The 24356-nt window shown below is 52.4% G+C and overlaps 1 protein-coding gene and 1 pseudogene across 9 annotated transcripts; both read left to right on the top strand.

Annotated features, from left to right (window-relative positions):
• Window positions 1–4619: 4619 nt before the first annotated feature.
• On the top strand, window positions 4620–24264 carry ZFP41 (ZFP41 zinc finger protein). Of its 9 annotated transcripts, XR_008373879.1 has the most exons (5): window positions 5043–5987; window positions 6374–6721; window positions 8298–9906; window positions 20495–20725; window positions 23993–24264. XR_008373879.1 is itself a non-coding variant. In XM_053559203.1 (4 exons), the coding sequence occupies exon 4, from the start codon at window positions 8473–8475 to the stop codon at window positions 9067–9069; it is 597 nt and encodes a 198-aa protein (XP_053415178.1). In that variant the 5' UTR covers window positions 4620–5010; window positions 5509–5987; window positions 6374–6721; window positions 8298–8472; the 3' UTR covers window positions 9070–12555. The 9 variants fall into 9 exon arrangements, 4 of the variants coding, with proteins under 4 accessions (XP_053415178.1, XP_053415176.1, XP_053415179.1 ...); XM_053559203.1 differs by lacking the exons at window positions 20495–20725; window positions 23993–24264 and adding an exon at window positions 4620–5010 and having other exon boundaries at window positions 5509–5987; window positions 8298–12555; XR_008373876.1 differs by lacking the exon at window positions 23993–24264 and having other exon boundaries at window positions 20495–20776.
• On the top strand, window positions 15304–16219 carry LOC128563751 (REST corepressor 3-like; annotated as a pseudogene).
• Window positions 24265–24356: the final 92 nt, after the last annotated feature.

Here is a 24356-nt window from a genome sequence, read left to right on the forward strand (position 1 = left end):
CTGCCCTGTAACAGGTCTTGTGGGGACTTCCTCTCTGCCTCCTGCTCCTTGTTTTAGATGCTGAGAACTCGCTGGTGAAGTAGGTAGTGTCCCCAAAGCACGAAATTCCTGAGGAAGGAGACTCCTGGCATCAGCCCCAGACTGAGACCACAAAGGTTTGCAGAAACCAATGGAACGGGACAGGTCAGTGCCACAGTGGTTGGGGACACAGCCACAGTCTGCAAGCTCTGGTCCTGGCTCTGCCCCTCTCCAGCTCTCTGGCCCCAGGCACATTATTCGACTTTTCTCTTCCTCAAAGTACTCAGCTGTGGAATGTGGGTGCCCTGTCTCTTGGTGGTTATGAGGATTAGATAATCCAGATAATACTCAACAAACACTTAGCAAACATTCAGTGCACATCAGCTATTATCATTGTTTATTAAAAAGTATGTTTGAGGGATTCTGAATGGCCGGGGTAATGGCAACAGCATAAATCTGTTGGGGGGGCCGGGGCTATTTTTGAATCTGCCACCCTCGGTATATGGGGCCAGCGCCCTATTCACTGAGACACAGAAGCCGCCCAAAACAATTCAGAGCTCTGGGATCCTCCACCTATGAGCCCATCCAGAGTAATCACCTAGATGAGCTTCATCCAACCACAGCTGACAAAGGAACTTCACCCAAAGGACTGAAGCAGCTGACTGTGTGCACTGAACTGTAGACCTATCATGAAAAGAGAGTGAGGATGAGACGATGTTCTGCACGTGTGTTATGGCAAAATGAAAACAATGTAACTTCAACAAGAAACTCAGAAGGAAAAGGGAGAGAAGAAAAATCTCATGATTGTTTTCCAGGCAACAAGGCAAAGTGAAAAAAAAAAAACCTTCCACCTGACAAGCCAGGCAGCCACCATCTAGGAAGGATGACCTTCAGCACTGCTGGTGCTGAGGGGCCCCAGAACTGCCTGCCCCATGTACCTGAACAAGCCAGGCAGCCACCATCTAGGAAGGCAAAGGGAAAAAAAAACTTTCACCTGACAAGCCAGGCAGCCACCATCCAGGAAGACGGTTCTCTTCCCTCTCCCTCTAAGAGAGGAAAGCACTCCTCTCCATCCTAGAATCCTCCTCCCTCATGGCTGAACCCTTCAGAAGAGACTGGAGCCCCCACCCATTACCAACAGGACCCCCACATTGGAACACAGGGAGGCCCACAGAGGTGGCCAGGCAGCTGCAGGGAGGCAGCGCACTGCACACAAAGGAAGCCAACAATCTGGGTACGTCCAGCACTCCAGGCACACGGTCAGGGGCACAAAACAGGACTGTCTGAGGGAAAAGGATAGACTGAGGGTTAGTAGAGCCTAGGGATCCCCCCTCCTCCCCTGCGAGGCTGCCCCAGGGGAAGTATTGCAGGAAAAGGGTCTCCTCCCTGGTGCTTCTTCACACATTCAGAATGGCTGGAGGGGGCAGGTCTCAGTGGCAATGGAAGCTTCCAAGTCAGAAGAGCCTCTCAACAGATGGTGCCTCTATGCTGCTGGCATCTGTGGCCCAGCTCAGCCCGGCCACCACACCACCAGCAGGGCTGGAGAAACCCACTCGGTTCACTCAGAAGGCAAAGACTTGTCTTTGGTCAGACACAGGAAAGACATCTTTCTCTCCAATATTTTGTCTCATTCCCTCTGTCCCAGCCCATCAGTTATCAGCTGCTCAAAAAATATTGATTGGGCAGCTGCGTGCTGAGCCCAGGTACTGCAAAGACGAGTAAGCCTCCCTCACTTAGGTGCTGGGCTGCATGTAAGACACAGAGCACCCACCTCCATAGCAGAACGCACCCAGGGCACTTGAGCTGAGCCCCGTCTCAGAGGACGGATGAGGACCACTTGAGTGAGGGCATCAGGGGGCCTCCAGGTCAAGGGAGGATGAGGATAAAGAGAAGAGCATGGAGCCAGCAGCTCCTGTGGAAACACACACACGTGGCCAGTGTCTCATGGAAGGGGAAAGTGGTGAGGGGGTGGGGGGGGCTCAGGCCTCACCGTCCATGTTGGGGGACCCAGCGGCAGCTGTGATGTGGGGGGTGGTGGTTATTTGCTCTTTAGGTCACTTCCTCCAGCTGCTATATGGGGATTTACAGGGGAGGGGGCATTGCAGGGGGTGGGACCAGTAAAGGCAGGAGACAGGTGCCAGCTGTGACATACCAAGAGGCTACACAAGAGCGAACAAAGGGTAAAATACCAGGAAGTGAAAGCAACAGAACTGGAGAGACACAGTGACAGAAAGGAAATAGGACCCAACTGAACTGGATTGGCTGAGATGGAGGGAGCAGAGGGCCTACAGGGAGAGGGCTGGGGACAGGCAGGTGCGGGGGCAGGCAGTGCTAAAGGTCATCATCTGGTACTCACTCTAGAAGGCACGAGCACTGCCACACACCAGGCAACAGGAAGGGTTGGCAGCCAGCAGAGTATGCACGGGTGACCACTCTCACAGAGCTGACTAAAAATTAAAAACTCTTACAAAGAAGTGGCTAACACTTAGAGAATATTTTTTTTTTTTTTTGTGGTTTTTTGGCCGGGGCTGGGTTTGAACCCGCCACCTCTGGCATATGGGACCAGCGCCCTACTCCTTGAGCCACAGGCGCCGCCCTAGAGAATATTTTTTAAATGTCTTGTAAAAAACTTTAATTAATATTTTGTAAATAAACACATTTAGCTACAATTTCCCATTTTCCCTATGTATGGAGACTTTGGGGACACCCTGTATAATAAATAATAAACATAGGAATAAGGAAATTGTACAGAAAATAGAAATTACTATGAAAAAAGGAGGGCATAGCACAGTGATTACGGCGCCAGCCACATATACCAAGGCTGGTGGGTTCCAACCCAGCCAGGGCCGGCTAGAACAACAATGACAACAAAAAATAGCTTGCCATTGCGGCGGGCGCCTGTAGTCCCAGCTACTAGGGCGGCTAACGCAAGAGAATCCCTTAAGCCCAAGAGTTGGAGGTTGCTGTGAGCCGTGACACCAGGGCACTCTATCCACAGCGATATAGTGAGACTGTCTCAAAAAAACAAACAAACAGAGGGCGGACCTGGCGTCCGGGGCAGAGGCACAAGCTGTGGACGATGCGCACTCCCTTAGGAGTGCACATGGTCAGTGCTATGCCCGCCCTTCCCTGGACGCAGGTGGCAGTTCTGACAGGATTCTGTGCAGAACAAGGCACAGGGGATGGGTTGTCACCCCTGTGATTAGGGGATGTTACCTAAGTCTCCCTCTGAGCTGGGCCAGAGAGACTCTCCCGCCGCCCTACAGAGGCAGCCTCTGGGCGCTGGCAGCAGCTCCAGCCTGGCTGGCCCCGCAGCCAGCCCCCCACGGTGAGGACGCAGCTTGGCTGGCACCTGCAGGCAGCCTCATCCACTGAGCAGGGGCCCCAACTAAGCCGGGCCTTCTGGCCCTCAGGAACGCAGATGGGTGTAGTTTTAAGCCGCTGAGTATGTGGAAACCCGGAAACCAACGCACACAGGTGGTCAGGCGACTCGGGGAGCGGGGTGTCTCTGAAGGAGAGCAGCGCAGACGGGAACGCACGGCGGGTAACGTCCACTGGGGCAAGTCGCCTCCCTCCGTGGCCGCCACCGCCAGAGATCACCGAGCCGCCGGGTTCGCCCAGAGGGCGGTGGAAGGGACTGAAATGGGGCTGGGGAGTGGGGGGCGGGCCTGGGCCGAAGGCCTGGACGGGCCGGCGACCGGCGAGGCCGAGAGGGGACGGGGCGGGGACGGGGAAGGACGCGGCACGGAAGGGACTTGGAGAGGGACGGGAAGCGGGGGCTGCGGTAGGCGCGGGGACGCAGGCCGGGCTGCGCAGGGTATGAGCGGGGTCGAGAGACTGGGGGCCGGGGAGGGACTCGGCGGGGAAGGGACGTGGAGCGGCACGGGACGCCAGAGCTGCGGTGAGCGCGGGGACGCAAGCCGGGCTTGGCAGGACGTAAGCGGGGCGAGGAGGCGGGGCCGGGGCGGGAGGCCCGGATCTGAAGCTGAGGCGGGGCCTTGGGCGGGGCGGGACTGAGGGCGGGAGTGGGGCTGGGCCGGGGGGCAGGGTTCGGGAGCTGAGGCGGGGACGAGGGCGGGAACGAGGCCGGGACCTGGGCCAGGGGTGGAAGGATGAGGAGGCCCGGGCTTTGGGCCAGCCTAGGGACCGAGGCGCGGGCCGAAGGAGGAGGCTGGGGTCTGGGTTGCACGAGGCCAGGACCTTGGCCAGGGGTGGAAGGATGAGGAAAGCTTGGTCTGGGAGCCGAAGGCGGGGCCTCCTAACGGGACTGTGCCGAGAGTGGGCGGGGCCTGTAGGTGGGGCGGGGCCGGGGGACAGGGTTCGGGGGCTGAGGCGGGGACCTGGGCCGGGGTTGGAAGGATGAGGACAGTGGGCCAGCCTAGGGGCCGAGGCGCGGGCCGAAGGAGGAGGATGGGGTCTGGGTTGAACAAGGCCGGGACCTGGGCCAAGGGTGGAAGGATGAGGAAAGCTCGGTCTGGGAGCCGAAGGCGGGGCTGAGGCGGGGCCCCCCAACGGGATTGTGCCGAGAGTGGGCGGGGCCTGTCGAAGGGGCGGGGCTGAGGGCGGGAGTGGGGCTAAGGCCGGGACGAGGGCAGGAACGAGGCCGGAACCTGGGCCGGGGTTGGAAGGATGAGGAGGCCGGGGCAGTGGCCAGCCTGGGGGCCGAGGCACAGGCCGAAGGAGGAGGCTGGGGTCTGGGTTGAATGGGGCAGGGGCGGGGTCGAGGCGGAGGCCTGGTGGGTCTTATCCGGGACGGTGCCAGGTGGGGGCTCTGACCCGCGCATCATCACCGAGAGGCCGAGCCTCGGCTGCTAGAGTGACACCGGAAGGGGCGGGTCTGTGGGCGGGCGCTTCCTGCGGCTGGGCTGACCCGGCGGGGTCGGCGCCAGTAGGACTGGAGCGGCCAGGGATCGGGGAGGCGGCGCGGTCTCCAGCCGCGGTTCCCAGCTAGGGCTCGCCTGCCCCGCCCACCCTCCGGCCGTCTCCAGCCAGGTACTTGGGGCTCCTGCCGCCGCGTCGGGTCCGGGCGCACGGCGTTAGAACCCGCCCGGCTGAGGGTTGTTCGCGTTCTCTCGCCCGCTGCCCTCCGCGCTCCAGGCGGGAGGGGGTGCGCGGCTCTTCCAGGAGCGCGGGAGGCCCTCGGGGCTCTCTCCCCGCTGGGTTTGAAAGGCTTGCATCGCAACTACCTGGTGGGCTGTGGACCCAAAGGGCTGTTTGGCCTTGAATCACAAGCCCACTAATAACGCAGTCTGCCTTGACACCTGGGTTCCTGGAGGCGGGAGGCGATAGGGTAGATGAGGTTTCCTGGGGACCTCCCAGCTGATGGAGACCCGGAGAGGTAGAGGAGCTCCTATAGGGTTATACAGCAGGCCCAGAGCCTTTGGGTCAGGGCTGTCATCTGCCCGTGCAGGCGCGGGTTGAGTTGGCTGTGTAGCTGTAGCACTCACGTCTGCGGGGTCCACTGTTTTTAACATGTATTTTACTTCTCAGCGTGCACAGTAAGCAGAGAAGTGAGAATTCCAGTCTCCGCCTTTAAGCACCTGCCAGCTTGAGTTGAGCAGACAAGACTGTTACCAAGAATGGTTTCTGAGGGTGGGTGCCGGCCACATGCACTGGGGCTGATGAGTTCGAATCCTGCCCGGGCCTGCTAAAAACAAACAAGAAAAGAATGGTTTCTGAGCACAGTCTTTGACAGGGATTTGGAGAAGAGAAAGACATGCTTCTTGCCCTCAGGAATCCCTGCCTGAGTAAACTGGCACATCAGTGTTACTTCACATGTGGAGTGACAGGTGTCCCGGTGGAAGAAACTCAGTGCTGTGGCGCACAGCGGACCCCCACAGGCCTGGAGCCAGCAGTGTCTGGTTCCCAGGGTTCACAGGCCACTCCCTTCCATCAGGTGGACTCCATCTAGAGCCCAGTGGCCCAGCAGTGGGCTCCTGTAGTTCAGCCCCCACTGCCGGAAGCATGAGGTTTGTTGCCCTTTTATACTGGTTCTTGGTTTTTACCTCTCTTTCCCACTAAAGCTAGACCCCATGCCTCAGTCCGCAGCCTGGTTGACTGGGGTTGTGATTCTCTGCCCCCAGTCACCAGGGTAGCCCCTGCCCTTCCCAGCAGAGCCGCCACCTGATTCCTGCATCTTCCCTTCAGCCTTTCTGTTATCTTCAGTTCTGGCTCCAACTGGAACCTGAGAACTACCTTCTCCCAGAAGCTACCTCCAGATAGAACACCTCAGAAAGTGATGTTGGCCTGACACTAAAACCAGTCTATCTAAACACACTTATTCAAAAAAGACTAGACTCTCAAACTCCTTGTTGAGATATGACTTTTTTTTTTTTTTTTTTTTTTTTTTTTTTAGGGAGAATCTCATTATGTCACCCTTGGTAGAGTGCCATGGCATTGCAGCTCACAGCTACCTCAAACTCTTGGGCTTAGGCGATTCTCTTGCCTCAGCCTCCCAAGTAGCTGGTATAAGGGCATTTTATGTATTACCTGGGAAAGAAGGTGCATGGGAAAGAAGACGAGGAAGGCCAGGCATCCCCCCTCAGTTGGAGAGGATTGGAAGTACTAATGCAGTGAAGCCTGTGAGCATATGACTTGTGTCTCAGCTCCATTTCCTACTAAAGCTCAATCCCAAGCTGCCTGGTTGACCAAGAACTAATACAAAGAATTTGGAATATTATTACTGAGAACACCACATTTTTGGGTAAGAATGGCTATCAAGATTGTGAACCCCTAGTGGGTAAGAGCAGCCATCCCAGGGCGGCGCCTGTGGCTCAAGGAGTAGGGCGCCAGTCCCATATGCCGGAGGTGGTGGGTTCAAACCCAGCCCTGGCCAAAAAAAAAAAAAAGGCTCAAGAGCAGCCATCCCATGACATGGGGCTTGTCTGCTGAGAACACCGCCTTCAAGGTGTTGTGTGGGGTCACACCACGACCTGCTTTCCCTGGAGTTTCAAGGGAACTCCTAATCTTGTAGCAATTTCTATCATTGTCAGGTAAAAGAGCCTGATGTTTTTCAATGCATTACAGTGGAATTTCATTAGTTAGCACCAAGTGAAAGAGACAGGCCAGAAACTCAGAAATGATACGGAAAAGAAACTGTGGTGCAGAGAGATACATTTATAGACCCCCGGGCCTGCCCAGTCACTGGGATTGGCTGATTCTTACCTGAATTTGTGGTGAGATAGAAATGCTGTTAGATGGGATGATGGACGGGAAATATGAGATCTTCCCCTGCCCTCAGAACTTATGAGAGACAATTTGTGCAGAATAATGTCCAGGTAGTGTAAGCAGGTCCTGGCTGATGGCCACGAGGGGCTTTGACCCTAAGTCCAGGTGAGAACAGCCCTGGGCTGCAGAGAAGGGAGGTGCTGCTGCCCATTCCCATGTGACCTGAGCAGATGGTGGGGAGGACAAGGACTGAGCACACTGATTCCACATAAGTGCTCTAATTGGGCTGTGTGCTGTAAGTGACAGCGTTGTTTCAATTTTCACTCATTCGGCAGACGTTTAATGAGGCGCTTCTGTGTACCAGGAGCTGTTGTGGAGCACAGTGAACAGGAACTACCCACGCTAGTTAAAACATAACGAGGAAGGCTGAAGCCCTGTGAAGTGCCAGGAAAAGGGGGCAGCATGGGGGGCATGTCACTAGTCAGAGGCATCTCTGAGAAGGGGCCATCCGAGCAGAGCTCTGGAGGGTGAGGGGTTGGAGTGAGCCCAGCACAGAGGCAGGGAGGATTAGGTGTGTTCAAGGAACCCAAAGAAGGCAGGGATGGCAAGGGGGTTGCCAAGAGAGAGGCACACAGTGCCCGTGCATCTCAGCAAGGCCACCACGGGGCTGAGGTGGCTGCTGTGGGCCAGCTAGGAGTCCAGCCTCCAGAATACAAGGTCTCCCCATGGGCATGAGGCCCCTGCAGCCTGTAGCTCCAAAGCACATGACTGTCCCCAAGCACAGGATAGTGGAGGAGGAGTGAGACAAGAACAGGCAGATTTTTGGGGACATAGAGCAGGGACAGCCATGGAGCAGACATTGGTACATGTGCCTGTCAGATCCTGATGTGGCCACAGGGTGGGCAGGCCTGTCCCATGGCAGAAGAGTAAGGATTCCTTGGGCAGCAGAAGAGTGAGTTAGGTGGGGCTCTGGGAGGTCAAGAGTTCAGTTTGGGATGCTCACTGGGGAGCATGTGGGAAGGTAGGGGCCGCCCCCATGTCCCCTTTCTAGCACTTGCCATCCAGTTCCCTTACACATGTGTGAGAGCTCATATTTGTGGTCTTCTCTGCAGCAGCAAGAGGACAGGCAGCCCTTTCCTTCCTGGTGTGAAGTGTCAGTCACACACTGGGAACATGGAACATTCCCAAGGAGGCGGCACCACAGAGAGGGGTGCCAATAGTCCCAAAGTTCTAGCAGCTCAGGCTGCAGACCCTTAGTCACACGGCTTCCAAGGAACAGAGAGAAAGATGGAAAAGCCTGCAGGCAGAAAAAAGAAAACACAGCTGCTAGGGGAGGAAGCAGACATGCAGAAAGATGCTCCTAAAGAAGAAAAAGCAGCTGGGGGAAAAAAGCCAAACAAGAGATCCACCCTGGCCAAAAAGCACAGTAAGGAGCCAGGCTTGAGTCCTGAGGACGAAGAGCACATCTTTGACGCCTTCGATGCTTCCTTCAAAGATGACTTTGAAGGAGTTCCTGTGTTCATTCCTTTTCAGAGGAAGAAACCTTATGAATGTAGTGAATGTGGGCGAATTTTTAAGCACAAGACAGATCACATCCGCCATCAGCGAGTACACACCGGAGAAAAGCCCTTTAAGTGTGATCAATGTGGGAAGACCTTCCGGCACAGTTCGGACGTCACCAAACATCAGAGGATTCACACGGGAGAGAAGCCCTTCAAATGTGGGGAGTGCGGGAAGGCCTTCAACTGCGGCTCCAATCTCCTGAAGCACCAGAAGACACACACTGGAGAGAAGCCTTATGAATGTAAGGAGTGCGGGAAAGCCTTTGCCTACAGTTCCTGTCTGATTCGCCATCGGAAGCGCCACCCGCGGAAGAAGCCCTGAGCACAGGGAAGCTGCTGCTCACTCCTCCTTGGCAGGCCTGCGGGGGGACTCCCTCCTCCTCTTTCCTTCCATGTCCAGTCCAGGCCTGGAGTCACATGCCTCAGGCTGCTGGTCCCTGTTGTGCCCAGGAAAATCAACCCCATGGGATATGGGAACACCCAGGCAGGCCAGAGGCCTTTCTCCTCCAGATGACCCCTTTAGGTCAAGACAGCAAGATCCTGTGGAAGCTCCTCAAGGCCCCATGCAGCTACAGGCCACTCTGCCGGGCTTTGCAATGCCCTTGGGACCAGCAGCAGAGACAGGTGAGCATAACAACTGCCATGATGCTGCACAAGCCCACCCAGCGGGAGAGGCCCCGGTGCCAGGGACCAGCTTCTCCTGCCACCACCTCTGCTTGTGGTGTCCACTCTGCTTGGACCCTTTCAAGGCTCCAGCCTGTGGGCCCTCTGCCCTCTGGGTCCCCACGGTAGACAGAAGTGCACTGCAGTGAGCTCTGGTGACCCAGGTGCCCACTGGGCTGTGCCAGACCCCACTGATCTCTGCTCACCTGGTTTCAGTGACCATCCTGTGGTTTGTCTTCTGGCGGGAGCACCAGCTGCCAGAACTGGGCCACACCATATGTCCTGGCCCAGCAGTCATGCCAGAGGGATGGCTTGACTCACCTGGAGAGACCACCCGGGGACCTGGGCTCCTCAGGCCTTGAACCCACCACTATGGGTAACTTCCTCGCAGCCATGTAGTAGGACCCCCCCGTGTTGACAAGCAGCCTCCATCCAATCTGTGTCACACCTTCAGATATGAGTGGTGACCCCAGCCCCATGACAGCCCTGCACTCAGGTAAGTTGGCTTCCCCTGTATCTCCCTCTTCTACAAGGCTCCTCCCTTGGTGTCCAGCTAAGAGTGGTCTGTGTGGGGCGCCTTTTGTCCAGTGGACCTGTGGTTTATAAGAGGGCAGTGACATTATTTGACTTTCTCAGCCAGGAAGTAAATAATGGCTTTTTACTGGGAAAAGTTGGCACCTATGTTTTCAGCTGGATACAGAAAGCTAGTAATAGCTGTAGTCTTTGAGGATTCTGAGAGAAGGGTCTCAAGTTGGAGCCACAGATGGGCTTGTTCCTCAAGCAGTCACAGAAATCATCCAAGGGGACAGTGCCTGTGGCTCAGTCGGTAAGGCGCCGGCTCCATATACCAAGGGTGACGGGTTCAAACCCGGCCCCGGCCAAACTGCAACCAAAAAATAGCCGGGCGTTGTGGCGGGCGCCTGTAGTCCCAGCTACTCGGGAGGCTGAGGCAAGAGAATAGCTTAAGCCCAGGAGTTGGAGGTTGCTGTGAGCTGTGTGAGGCCACGACACTCTACCGAGGGCCATAAAGTGAGACTCTTGTCTCTACAAAAAAAAAAAAAAAGAAATCATCTAAGGGAGGGGGCCACCCCAAATGATAGAGAATACTTGTGATCTGGTGGGAAACTATCAGGGTCTTCCTTTTTTTTTTTTATTAAATCGTAGCTGTGTACATTAATGCAATCATGGGGCACCATGCACTGGTAGGGTCTTTCTAAAAGCTGTAACACGCTAAGGCCTCTGCGTGGGCCCAGCTGGCCCCGGACAGCATATGAAATTGCCACTCCCCTTCCACTTCCAAGAACGTTTTCAATCCCTGTTCTCACAGATTTATTTAAAGAACTTTCCTAGGGCGGCACCTGTGGCTCAGTGAGTAGGGTGCCGGCCCCATGTACCGAGGGTGGCGGCTTCAAACCCGGCCTCAGCCAAACAATAACAACAACAAAAATATCCAGGCATTGTGGTGGATGCCTGTAGTCCCAGCTACTCTGGAGACTGAGGCAAGATAATCGCCTAAGCCCAAGAGCTGGAGGTTGCTGTGAGCTGTAACGCCACGGCACTCTACCGAGGGCCACAAAATGAAACTCTGTCTCCAAAACATAAAGAAAGAAAGAACTTTCCTAAATACACACCAAGCATCTGTCTTCTTCTGACTGCTCACACTGGCCAGTGTAGCCCAAGGAATCCACCTTGTGGCTCACGGAACCTGGGCACTGTGTGGGGCCTTAGCCCCAGCTTCTCTCTCTCATTTCCCAAGGGGGTGCACTGACAGGTGGTGAGCACCAGTTCTCCCCCCACCACCAAAAAAAATAATAATAAAACAGCTAGAACTAGAAAATAAAATTGACGTAAGTCCCAAACTAAATGAAAACTTGCCATAGTTTAGTCTCTGGCTCAGTCAGCTTCCTACACCACAAGTCTCAGAGCCCAGCCACATGCACCCAGTCAGGTCCTGCCCTAGGCCATCATCACAGGCCCCTAGAGGGATGTCCAAGGTCAGGAGCAGCACTCATGCCCTGGGCTGGCCGTGAACCTCAGCAGGCTGGTCCAGAAGGAAGGTCCTCAGAACACATGCTTTGTTTATGTAGTTGTGGTCACCTGCTGGCCCTGCAGTGTTGGGACCGAGGTTGTGTTGGCCTTCACTAGACATGTCCCGGGTGTTCTGTGCAGATGACCACACTGCAGGGGTCACCCGTGTCCAGGTGCACAGGTGATTCTCAGCTTCCATCAGAGGGAAGCCCTTGGGCCTGCAGCCTCCTCACTATCCTGCACCATGGTCACCACTGGAGGCAGCACCATCAAGTCCTCCCTCCTGGTAGCTGGGGGAAGGGGACATGTCCCGTACTATTGTGTGCCTGCCCATGCCATGACTGGGTCCCGCACTGCCAGGGCACAGAAGACCATTCTTCCCAGTCTGGCTCCCTGGGGCTACAGTCAGCTCACTGCTTTCTGCATGGGGGTAAGGAAAACGAGGTGGAGGGCAGCCCTAGTTCATCTGGACTGTTCCTGGATGCTGCAGGTGGACCTGGGCAGCACTATTCCTCCCTAGGCCAGAATGTTCATGTCCCAGATCTCTCTGGAATCTCCTTGTGCCATTGTTCCCTGGAGCTGCCCTGCCTGGGCTGGACTCCTTAGATAGCTGTCTTCAGGAGAGGAAGCCTTGTGATCCCAGAAAGAGAGAACTGATAAGGTGAAATTATGCAAAAGCAGGTGTCATCTGCCTAGAAGACACAGGTCACATGCAATCCTGGAATGGAAGAGCTGCTGAAAAGGCTTTGGGGGACCTGGAACCTGGACTGTGGCCTGGGTGGCAGCTGGACCTGTGGCCTGGGTGGCAGCTCAGCATCAGCTCTTCATGGATGACGGCCCTCTTAGGCAAAGGCCTTGCTAAGATGCATGCTAAGGTTACCAGGCACAGATTATGATGTCTACAACTTACTCTGAAATGTTCAACAAAAAAATAAAGTATGCCGATGGGTACTGAGAAAGTGACAAAGCAGATTGGCTACGTGTCAGTCATTCATGAGTCTGGGGCAGGAGTTGGCTGGCGTTTTTATATAAAGGGCCAGATAGTAACTGTTCTTGGCTTTGCAGCTGTTGATCTGTGCCACCGCTCAACCACTGTGTAGGGCAGCAGCAGTTGCAGACAGTACATGAGCAGCAGGCATGGCTATGTGCCAGTAAAACTTTGTTCACAAAAATAGGCAATGGGCCAGATTTGGCTTATTTGCAAATCTCTGTTCTAGGAGGAGGGTGTGTGAGGGTTCGTTACCTATCCTTGCGAGCTTTCTGAGCGTCTGAGAGACCTTCAGAGTCACATACTGCAGAGAGGAGCTGGCCTAGGGAGTCAAGAAGCCTGGATTGGGAGGTGGAAGGAAACTTGGGTGGGGACTGTTCACAGCAGCATCCTCTGCTATGTCCAGGTGCCTGAAAGGGTGACAGCTATGGACAGTGGGTGGGGACTGTTCACAGCAGCATCCTCTGCTATGTCCAGGTGCCTGGAAGGGTGACAGCTATGGACAGTGGGTGGGGACTGTTCACAGCAGCATCCTCTGCTGTCTCCATGTACCTGGCAGGGTGGCAGCTACGGACAGCCCAGGACACACACTCTGATGCCCTGGCAGCATCTGCATTTAGTTTAATTTTAACTTGTTATAATGTTATGATAATTTTTCCCAGTTAGAATGAATGGGAAGCATTACTTTTAATGACTTTTAAAAGCATTACTTTTATGGAGATCCATGGAATAGAACAGCCAGAGTCGATGTAACTGTCTTTATACAGGTACATAGGCTCTTTCTGGTTGAGGTGACTATAAATAATGGTGTGATAAAGATCTTTTCTCCATTTAAGACTGTAGGATGGACCCCCAGATGCAGAATGACAAATTGCCAAAGACCTTGCCCAGATGTGCTCACTTAGACGCCTGCGGCATGCACAGATGCAGGTCCACCTCTGCTTCTCCAGTGGTGGGTCCTTAATCCTTGCCTTTTCACTGGGAGAGATAAAAATGTATTTTAACTGATGTCTTTGGTTTGTGGAAAGTGGGTAGGTGGTACAGAGCACAGGTCTGGAGTCACAAGTTGTGGGCTTACTCTGGAGCTGTGGGACCTTTGCCTCAATTTCCTCAAATATGAAATGGAAACACTGACATTGCTTAGCCTCATAGGGGTGCCAAGAGGCTAGAGACGCAATATGTGAAGTCCTGAGCTCAGAGTGGCTCCTACTGATTGTTTAACAGGTGTCAGCTCCAGTCAGGGGTTAGTGTTCTTAACGAGTCCAAGTATCTGTACCTGTGTGCAGAGCAATGGCCATGACAGCTGCCGGCACTAGATACCTTTTCCAGAATAGACAGGGCTGACATCGACAAAATCAGTGTGGAAAACAAAAGATAACATTTTTCAGGCTGGGCACAGAGGCTCATGCCTATAGTCCCAGTACTTTGGGAATCTGAGGTGGGAGGATCACTCAAGGCCAGGAGTTCAAGACCAGCCTGAGCAACGTAACAAGACCCCATCTCTACAAAAAATAGAAAAAATCAGCCAGGTGTGGTGGTGGGCACCTGTAGTCCTAGCTAACTAAGAGGCTGAGGCAGGAGTATGGCTTGAGCCCAGGAGTTAGAGGCTGCTATGAGCTATGAATCACTGCAATCTAGCCCGGGCAACAAAGTGAGGCCCTGTCTCAAAAAAAAAAAAAAGTGTAATTTTGATTCATAGATAAACCTTGAAAACAGGATTGACAATTGATGCTTAGAGAAATAAACCAGATATAGGATATATACAGTATGATTCCACTCACAGGAGGTACCTAGAGTGGGCAAATACCAGAAAGTAGAGTGGTGGTTACGAGGGGCTAGACTGCAGTGGTTCTCAGCCTTCCTCATGCTGCATTGTATTTTCGCTGTTAAAAAAGGGTCACGACCCACAGGTTGAGAACCGCTAGACTAGAGTTGTTGTTCACTGGGGACGGAGCTTATATTGGGGGTGATGGATGCAGGGGAAATGAATGTTTGTTCCTCCCAAAATTCTTGTGTTGAAATCCTGACACACAAGTAATGGTGTTAGGAGGGGCCCTTGGGAGATGAAGAGGTCCTGTGGGTGTTGCCCTCGGGAGCGAGATTCATGTCCTTAGAGGAAGCCAAGAGCTCCCTTGGCCTTCTACCATGTGACACAACAGGAAGATGGCCGTCTGCAACCGGACCCTGTTGGCACCCTATTCTCAGACTTCTAGCCGTGAGAACCCTGAGAAATAAATTTCTGTTGTTTAGAAGTCACCCAGCGTATTGGGTATTGTCGTAACAGCATGTGGGTGTAGACAGTGGTGATGAGTGCATAACATTGTGTGTAATGCCACTGTATACTGAAAATTAGTTAAAATGATAAATATTATGATAATTTGCTACAATGAAAAAATTAAACTTGATATGCTTTTATTTTTAGAGACAGAGTCTCACTTTGTTGTCCTTGGTAGAGTGCTCTGACATCACTGCTCACAGCAACCTCCAGCTCTTGGGCTTAGATGATTCTCTTGCCTCAGCCTCCAGAGTAGCGGGGACTATAGGTGCTCACCACAATGCCCGGTTATTTTTTTGTTGCAGTTTGGCTGGGGCTGGATTTGAACTCGCCACCCTCAGTATGTGGGTCCAGCGCCCTGCCCACTGAATCACAGGTGCCACCCTCTAAATACAATTTTTTAAAGATTATTATAACAATAAAAATATGCAAGGCCTGGACCGGGGCCGTTATGGCGGCTCCATATTAACAGCCTCCTCTTCTTCGGCCGCCACCGCAGCGTCTCCTCCTCCTCTCCCTCCCTCTCCAGCTCTAAGCCGTCTCCCCCTTCACCCTGAGCCTACCTCTTCCCCTCACCTTCTTCCCGCACACACACTTCTACCATGCCCGGCATGATGGAGAAAGGGCCCGAGTTACTGGGGAAGAATCTATCGGCCAACGGCATCCAAGAGCCCTGTGGGTGGCGGAGGCAGCAGCGCCTCATCCACCAAGGGCGGGCTGCACTATTGGGAACTTGAGAGCGGCTGCAGCAGCGAGACAAGACAAGCACACTGATGTTGGGATGAGAGTCAGAGCCGAATACCCAGCTAGGGTCCCTGAATTTGATCCAGTGCTACAAGGTACACAGATAAAGACAGTGGAGGACGCTTGTACGGTCTCCATGTCACAGTATCCCAGATGCCAAATTGGATGAATATATTGCAATTGCAAAGGAGAAGCATGGCTATAATGTGGGACAGGCACTTGGCATGTTGTTCTGGCATAAGCATAACATTGAGAAGTCCCTTGCTGATCTTCCTAATTTCACACCTTTTCCGGATGAGTGGACAGTGGAAGATAAAGTCCTATTTGAACAAGCCTTTAATTTTCATGGGAAGAGCTTTCACAGGATTCAGCAAATGCTTCCAGATAAGACAATTGCAAGTCTTGTAAAATACTACTATTCCTGGAAAAAAACTCACTCTAGGATAAGTTTGATGGATCTCCAGGCTCGTAAATTAGCCAATAGACATAACCAGGGTGACGATGATGATGTGGAAGAAACACATCCAATGGATGGGAATGATAGTGATTATGATCCCAAAAAAGAAGCCAAAAAAGAGGGTAGTACTGAACAGCCTGTCCAAACCAGCAAGAAGGAGAGAGTATCAGAGTTTACAACATCGCCATCGTTCTCAGCGTTCTAAGTTCCGTCCACCTAAGGGCATGTCTTTAACCCAGGAAGATGTGGTTGCTGTTTCCTGTAGTCCCAAATCAGCCAACACCATCCTGAGGCAACTGGACAGAGAGTTGATCTAAAACGTCAGGTTTTAGAATGCAAAGCAAGTAAACAGTGCACTTAAACAGAAAATGGAAGGTGGAATTGAAGATTTCAAACCTCCTGAGTTTTTTGCCGGGCCAGGTTTGAACCCACCACCTCTGGTATATGGGGCTGGCGCCCTACTCCTTGAGCCACAGGTGCCGCCCCCAAAATTATCTGAAAAGAAAAAAGCTGAATCATATGTCATCATTACATAAAATAAAGGAATAATTTAACATTTTTCTCTTATAAGGAAATACCAGACCAAGACAATTTTAAAGAAAAATTCTCCAGCTATTGGACACAATGTAAGGGTGTATCTTGTGTATATATACTTTACCTCACAAATGCAAAAATTGTAACCTGTAGTTTGTACCTTCATATTCATCTGAATTTTCAAGGAATGGATAATTATAATGTCATATTTTCATGAGACCACAGGACAACTTCACTCATTTACATTATGTAAAGAAAAACATGAAAGTACAGTAGCAGCTGATAACTTTGCTCTGTGCTACCTCATTTGATCTTTACATAAATTCATACAAGTACTTGAAGCAGATACTACTGTTTTGCATGAGAAAACTAGGACTCAAAGAGGTTAACTGACTTGTTCAGGATCACAGAAGTAGTAAGTAATGAAATTCTGGTTGTATCATAGATTCTTTTTTTTTTTTTGTAGAGACAGTCTCACTGTACCGCCCTCGGGTAAAGTGCCATGAGGTCACATGGCTCACAGCAACCTCTAACTCCTGGGCTTACGCGATTCTCTTGCCTCAGCCTCCCGAGTAGCTGCGACTACAGGCACCCATCATAACACCCAGCTATTTTTTTGTTGCAATTTGGCCGGGGCTGGGTTTGAACCTGCCACCCTCAGCATATGGAGCCGGCGCCCTACTCACTGAGCCACAGGCGCCGCCCCTTTTTTTTTTTTTTTTAATCATAGATTCTTAGGAGTCCCTGATTGTAGGGATTATATATGTATATCATGCTGCCTCTTACTTTTTGGATCAAATAATAGCAAAGTTGTTATTATATTCTCAGCTTTTACATACAGTTACTGATTAGAAATTATCAAAACATTTATTATATCTTTTGGTTTATAGTAAAAATAATGAAAAAATAAAATTACCACAATTTTAACATCATAAAAAAAAGGCCTTTATGTAGAAAATTTTTTTGCATACCTAAGAAAATGAAGGTGATGCACCATTTCATTGATAGTTGATGGAAGGTTCTAAATTATTGAGATGTTGATTCTTGGCTCAGTGCCCATAGCTCAGTGGTTAGGGCACCGGCCACATGCACTGGGGCTGGTAGGTTCGAACCCGGCCAGGGCCTGCTAAACAACAATGACAACAACAACAAAAACAGCCAGGTGTTGTGGCTGATGCCTGTTGTTCCAGCTACTGGGAGGCTGCGGCAAGAGGATCGCTTAAGCCCAAGAGTTGGAGGTCAGTCACCGTGAGCTGTGACATTCCAGGGCACTCTACCAAGGGTGACATAGTGAGACTCTGTCTCAAAAAAAAAAAAAAAAAGATGTTCTTCCCCAAAGTAGCTTAGAATCAGTGTAAATGTAATCAAAATCCCAGCCAGTTTCGTTGTGGATCCTAAATTAACAAGACATTGAGGACAGCCAGATGAAGGCCTAGGGAACCTGCCCTGCCAGAAACCAGACCTTTATAAAGTAGGAGGCTGAGGCTGGTGGCTGGCCCTCAGGGCAGGTGGGATGGCTTATACCCGGCAGTGAAACCCAAGGTCATCCTCACAGAAAGGAAGTTAGATGGAATCCGCAGCTCAGCCTGTTTGAGGAAAAGTCTCAGATAGATTAAGAGACTTTCAAACTTTTAGAAATAAATAGAGGAAAAGAGCTGTACAGTTTCAGTGTAGAAGAGGAATTCCTAAACAAGATATTAAAAGGTACAAATTATAAAAGAAAAGATTATATTAGATCTTTTTTTTTTTTGGAGACAGAGTCTTATTATGTCACCCTTAGTAGAGTGCTATGGCGTCACAGCTCACAGCGATCTCAGGCTTAAGCAATCCTCTTGCCTCAGCCTCCCGAGTAGCTGGGACTATAGGTGCCTGCCACAACCCCCAGCTATTTTTTTTAGAGGTGGGGTCTCTCCCTTGCTCAGGCTGGTCTCAAACTTCTGAGCTCAAGCAATCTACCTGCCTCAGCCTCCCAGAGAGCTAGGATTATAGGCATGAGCCACCATGCTCAGCTAGATCTTTTAATCATATTAGAATTCACGGCTTCTGACTCGGCACCTGTAGCTTAGTGGCTAGGGCGCCAGCCACATACACCAGAGCTGGTGGGTTCAAATCCAGCCTCGGCCTGCCAAACAACAATGACAACTACAACCAGAAAACAACTGGGTGTTGTGGTGGGTGCCTGTTATCCCACCTACTTGGGAGGCTGAGGCAAGAGAATTGCTTAAGCCCAAGAGTTGGAGGTTGCTGTGAGCTGTGATGACATAGCACTCTACTGAGGGCAACATAGACTCTGTCTCAAAAAAAAATTATCCAGTCAAGCTACCGTTGTCACCAATATTCCCGAACACTAATCACAAAAGTCACACACACAAAAAAAAGAATTCACAGCTTTGTTCATCAGAAGAGAGAAAAGACAGATTGCCAATAGGAGGCTGGCGCTGCGTTCCCAGAGCCAGCAGTGGCTGAGCACACGCTTGTTGTCATGCGGTCGTCTTGTTTAATTTCTGGACATGAAGACCACAGGTCCCAGACCTCAGTGCTTTTCTGGGGCCCGTGGGACTGAGTTCTGGCCAGCAAAGTGTGAGCAGAGGTGATGAGGCCTCCTCCAAGTCTGGCCTCCTAGAAGGTTCCCCACAATCAACCACTCTCCCTTCTATAACTGAAAGAGAAGAGCTCGAAGAAGGCAGAGCCACACACCAGAGGAAGGAACCAAGACCCCACGTCACACTTGGGGGCAGTCTCAAGCCCTGGGAGGGGGATGGGAGCGAGAAGTGAGCGTCCCCGGTGTTGGGACAGTGAAGTTGCAGGTTCTTCGTCATCCCAGCCAGCGTGCATCCCGTGTACTGCAGCCATAGCGACTGATGTTCAGAATATATAAAGAATTTGTAGAAATTGGGTTTTGTTTTTTGTAGAGACAGTCTCACTTTACTGACCTCGGTAGAGTGCCGTGGCGTCACACGGCTCACAGCAACCTCCAGCTCTTGGGCTTATGTGATTCTTTTGCCTCAGCCTCCTGAGCAGCTGGGACTACAGGCACCCGCCACAACGCCCGGCTATTTTTTTGCTGCAGTTTGGCCGGGGCTGGGTTTGAACCTGCCACCCTCAGTATATGAGTCTGACGCCCTACTCACTGAGCCACAGGTGCCGCCCGGGGTTTTTTTTTTTTAAAGACCAAAACTGGGCTAAAGACACAGGCATTTCACAGAAGACAAAACATGAGTGGTTCATAAGTGCATGAAAAGAAGCTCAGTCTCTTTAGTAATCAAGGACTACAAATTAAGGAGCAGTGAGAGAGATACAATTCGACACACACAGCATGGTAGAAACGCAAGAGGCTATCATTCCACACAAGGTGAGTAAAGGGACGCTCATGTGGGCTGTGGTGAGGCCACCAGGAAGATAGTCTGGACTTTCCTGGCCAGGGGAAAGGCACTCCCTGCCAACCTAGGAGCCTGTGCACTAACCCAGGGGCACCAGTAGTCACAGCATGTGCCCACTTTCCGGAAAGCAAGCTGTCAGCAGCATGGTGGACACAGTACTGCCTGGCAGGGAGACAGCCACGACGCACTACCACCACGTGGCCCTCAGATATGACAGTGCAGAGACACACGAGATGATTCTGATCGCCATCAGAGTCAGAGCCAAGTAGAACCACACATATGGCAAACGCTAGTGTAAAGCAAAAGCCAGGCTCACCCTAGACTCCAGCAGAAAGGCGCACAGTGGCGGGAGAAGGGTGCCTGGGGATGTGACTGCTGACCTCTTTGGCCCCCCACATGCACTCTTACTTTGTGTGCATTGAATTTTCTCCCGACTTTCTTAGATTCTTTTCCAAAAATAGGAAGTGCTTTCCCATGAATGTGTTACCATCAGGGTGCCAAGCTTGCACCCCGCTCCACTCCCATCCTGAGTTGCCACCCGGCTGTGGTTACTGACGATGCCAGTTTTCTAGCTGCCCAAAGCCATTTTTGTTGCCTTCACAGCCTGGTTTTCATCCACAGGGAACTAGGTAGTAACCGTACTTCCTTATTGACTCAGGTCTTTCTCCTCCTGTCCAGGCTGTTAGAGCGGATCGCCCCTGAAGCAAGCAGCTCCTGATGAAATGTGCACAGAGGGACCAGCTTCACTCCTGAGTTCAGAGGCAGAGCAGAGACCAAGAACGGACAGAAGGAAGCTGCTCTGGGAAGAAGACAGGAGGCCCAGTCCGGAGCAGGCTCTCACCCAGGACCAGCCCAGTATCGGGCTGGGCCACCTTGGCCCCAGGGAGGAGTTGGGGAGGGTGAAGCAGGGTAAGTGCAGGGGAGTTTTATCTGAGAGGCCTAAAGCCCCTGGGGGGAGCTCCATCAGCCGGCTTCTGCAGAGCTGCACTAGCAGGGATGCAGGTAGGCTCCATCTGCTCCTCAGTGTGGCCTCCTGGAGGGGAGTTCTGAGAGCCAACTGGATGTTCAGAACCTCCTGAGGAATGTTTGGGGGAGACGTGAGAACCCTTCAGCCAAGCATCAGGATTCTCATTGCAGGGAAATGTTAAAGCAAAAGCCCAGAAGCTTCTCAGAGGCACAGTGTCCAAGCCAGCCCTCCGTGACTGCCATGACCAGCAGGCTTTGCCCACTGGGTCTCATTCCTCAAGACAAGCAGTGACCAGGACTGCTCCAGCTGGACCTTGGAGCACAAAGAACCTCCCACTGTTTCATCTCTGCCTTAGGGACCTGCTATTGAGCGTCTGTGCCAGCATCTGTCCCCACAAGCCTTGGCATGGCTGTGGGGGAAGTTAGCAGGGGCACCTGTCCCACCACCAGAAGTCTGGGGACACGTCCAGCTGTAGGTGGCACAGCCCTCCCTGTCCTCTTCCACGCTGGGGAGGGAGGGCATTTGGGCTTTATTCCTAGCAAATTCTCACATTAGTCTCCAGTTCAGGCACCAGGAAGTAATTGTTCCTTTTCAGTGTGAGTGAGCTGAGACACCAAGACGTGCTGCAGAGGAAGCAGGACTGGCCATAAGGTCTTGTGGCCTCAGCACCAGGGAGAAAGGCCACAGCCTCTGGGGAAAGTCCAACATTTGCTCTGAAACAAGGATAGAGTTGGTGTTGAAGCAGGGTTCTTGGGGAGCCATAACAGGACAAAGGCATCTCCAAGGTCACTGGAGAACAGCTGAGGGAAGTGGAGTTGGGCCCTGAGGAAGATTGAGTGGACTCTGGGTCCTGCTCCAAACATGCTGTCCCTCAGGCAGAGAGACTGCTCTGGGCATGGCAGCCTGTGCTTTCAGGAGCTTTGTGCATCTGGAGTTCAGTATCTGCTTTCTGCTGATTTCCTCCTCAAATCCAGTACACCAAGGGCAAGCAGTGTCCTTGCCACAGTCCCCCTGGGATCCCTGCCAGGCCATGGTGGTGACTTCCCTGCCTAGTGGGGAGGACGCTGCAGTTGTCCTTGCAGATGGCTCCAGGGGCCTTCAAGGGATCCTGGACAGAAGAATCTCTAGCCTGTAGCCCCTCAGCCCCCACCTGTCTGTCTCCATCTCCCCTGGTCCTGGTGCCCCGGTACAGTTTAGGAAGCACTGAACACAGGTCCGTCCCTGCAGCCTCGGCCACTGCGATTCAGCTGGTGGTCTGTGGTGTTCGCACCTCTTTGTCTTCCATGTGTCTGTTTCCTGGTTAAGTTGAACACTGGCATGTCCAAGTACTCCTTACGTTCCCTCATGGCATGCATGTCAAATCATGCAGCTCACACCCTGTGGATGCTCCTGCGACAGCTGTGGTCATGGCCTCTTGTGTTGGTGGCAGGTATTGTCCCTAATCAATGTTCTTACTGTTAAATATTTTGTATTGTGCAAAAATTTAACTTTCCTACTAGCCAAAGTTGTTGCACTTATACTTTTATATTCTATCTTTAGTCCTCAGTAAGTGTCCTCTACATTTGGGATAAATATTGTTTTCAACTGCTTTTTCCATGGCTTACTTTCATTCTGCACGGACTGCTGTGTCTCCACAGGTTTGCTGCAGAACCCTTCCCTTTGCTTGCTGATACTTCCTCACATCATTCCTGACTTGCCTGCTGTTCATTGGTCTCCCCACAATTTGGGGGTACAGTCTAGATTACCCCAACGAGGCCACTAGCTTCCTCCCGGGACATGACATTGGTGCCATTTCCTGGGTCCAACCCTGGCTGCTGCTGCCTCCAATGACCCTTTTCAAGACTGGTTCCCATGAACCAAACTCATAAGAGCCTGACACATAAATCAGAACAATAGTTCACTAACTTATGAAGGGAGTGGCCCCTTTTCAGGGACAAAATGGCCTCACTGCCTCTCTGGCCCCAGATATCTGGGATACAGGTTCACTGGGAGGCTTAGTGCCTGTGAGGGGCCGAAAGGCCTCCTTAGACCCTGTAACCTGGCCCTCACTGGCCCTCTGACTTCTCGAGTGCTCAATTTCCTCCAGCGCTGTCTGCCAGCTGGCTCATGCTTCATGTAAGGTAACCATTCTCAATTGGTGACTGCTCTGCCCTCCAGTGCACTTGGCAATGCCTAGGCACAATTTTGGTATCTAAAAGCTAGAAGGGGGTGCTGCTGGAATCCGGTGGATGCCAAAAGAATGGCCCGGCCATAAATGCCAGTTTAGACCCATGAGAACGAAATAAATCACTGACAAGATGATTCAAAGGACACAGTGTACGCGATGTCTGAGGTTTGGGAAGCTGAAAAACAGTGGAGTAGCCTGTCAGGCACTGGCCTACAAGGGCAGGAGGTACAGGAGGCTGGAGAGCATTCGCAGAAGTGATCAGGACCCTCCCAGCAATCCCTGTCCTGGTAAATAACTCCACCAAGACTAAACCAGCAAAGTGACACATGGTCACCCGGCGCAGTACGGTGAGGACCAGACTGAAGGGCAAATGTGTCATCTTGGCTTGGCAGTTGTACCGTCTCTTTCCTGGGAGACCAGGGTGGGGTGTGTGTTCAGAAGCCCTTACCTGGCCCTCAGGGCCTTGGTTGCCCTCAGGTTCTGCCTAAAGCTCCTGTCCTGCTGAGAAAAGTCTGAGCTCCATTTCATTCACTGCTCAGGGCAGCCCCAGAGGTCCCCACATGTAGTCCGGAGGGCCACCCTGAAGAAATGGACACAGGCCCTGCAGCCTTAAGAGATCAGGGACTGGAACTGGCTCCCTCCTGGAGTAGTGTCATCAATCAGCAGACACACACCAAAACTACAACGCCCCAACTCGGTCTTCCTCCAAGGGAACAGAATTTGCTAACTCCAAATCCACACGCTGCCCAGCTGGAGCCAGTGCAGGCTTTGTGACATGCATGGGCCTCCTGAAGACAGGGTCCTTGGGGACAAGACCTCATCTGAACAGGGCTTTCAAGAGCCTGGGATGCCTAGTGATTTCAGCAGGGCTGTAAAGGGGCACACAGGGTAAGCCTCCCAGGCCCAGGCCACAGACGACAGCCCTTCTCTCGCTTCTACAGAAAATTTGCATTGTCTATCCTCCTGGGGACCCAGGATGTGTTTTTCCCCAGGGCCTGGCGCCCTCCTCCCCTTGCTCACCACGTGCCTTCTCCCACTCCAGGTTTGCTTCACCCTCTGCCCCAGCTCCTGTCCTAGTCACCCCCTTGAGCCAGTGTCACCCACCATGAGCAGCACCTCCCACATACTCGTTTGCCCTGGGGGCCCATCCTTGCCACAAAGCCCAGACAGCCCAGCTTCTCTCCTGCCTCAGCACCCCATGCGGACGTGGGCTGTCTCTCTTCACCAGCGATGGTAAGGTCCTGACTCCAGGATGCCCTCCATCAGCATGCCTCCAGCTTGAGGAAACCCTGCTCCTGCTCCTGGCTGTCTTCTTACCAGGAGGCAAGTACTCCCCCCTGGACAGGCTCCAAGAACCCTCTTGGTCCTTTATTTATCCCAACAAGGAGTGACATAATTTGCTCTTT

Source organism: Nycticebus coucang, chromosome 13 (assembly GCF_027406575.1).
Source record: "Nycticebus coucang isolate mNycCou1 chromosome 13, mNycCou1.pri, whole genome shotgun sequence".
NCBI classification, from domain to species: Eukaryota; Metazoa; Chordata; class Mammalia; order Primates; family Lorisidae; genus Nycticebus; species Nycticebus coucang.

Bases quoted from the DNA above. Each gene is read 5' to 3' on its own strand.
- ZFP41 (XM_053559203.1), top strand. From the start codon at position 8,473: ATGGAAAAGCCTGCAGGCAGAAAAAAGAAAACACAGCTGCTAGGGGAG.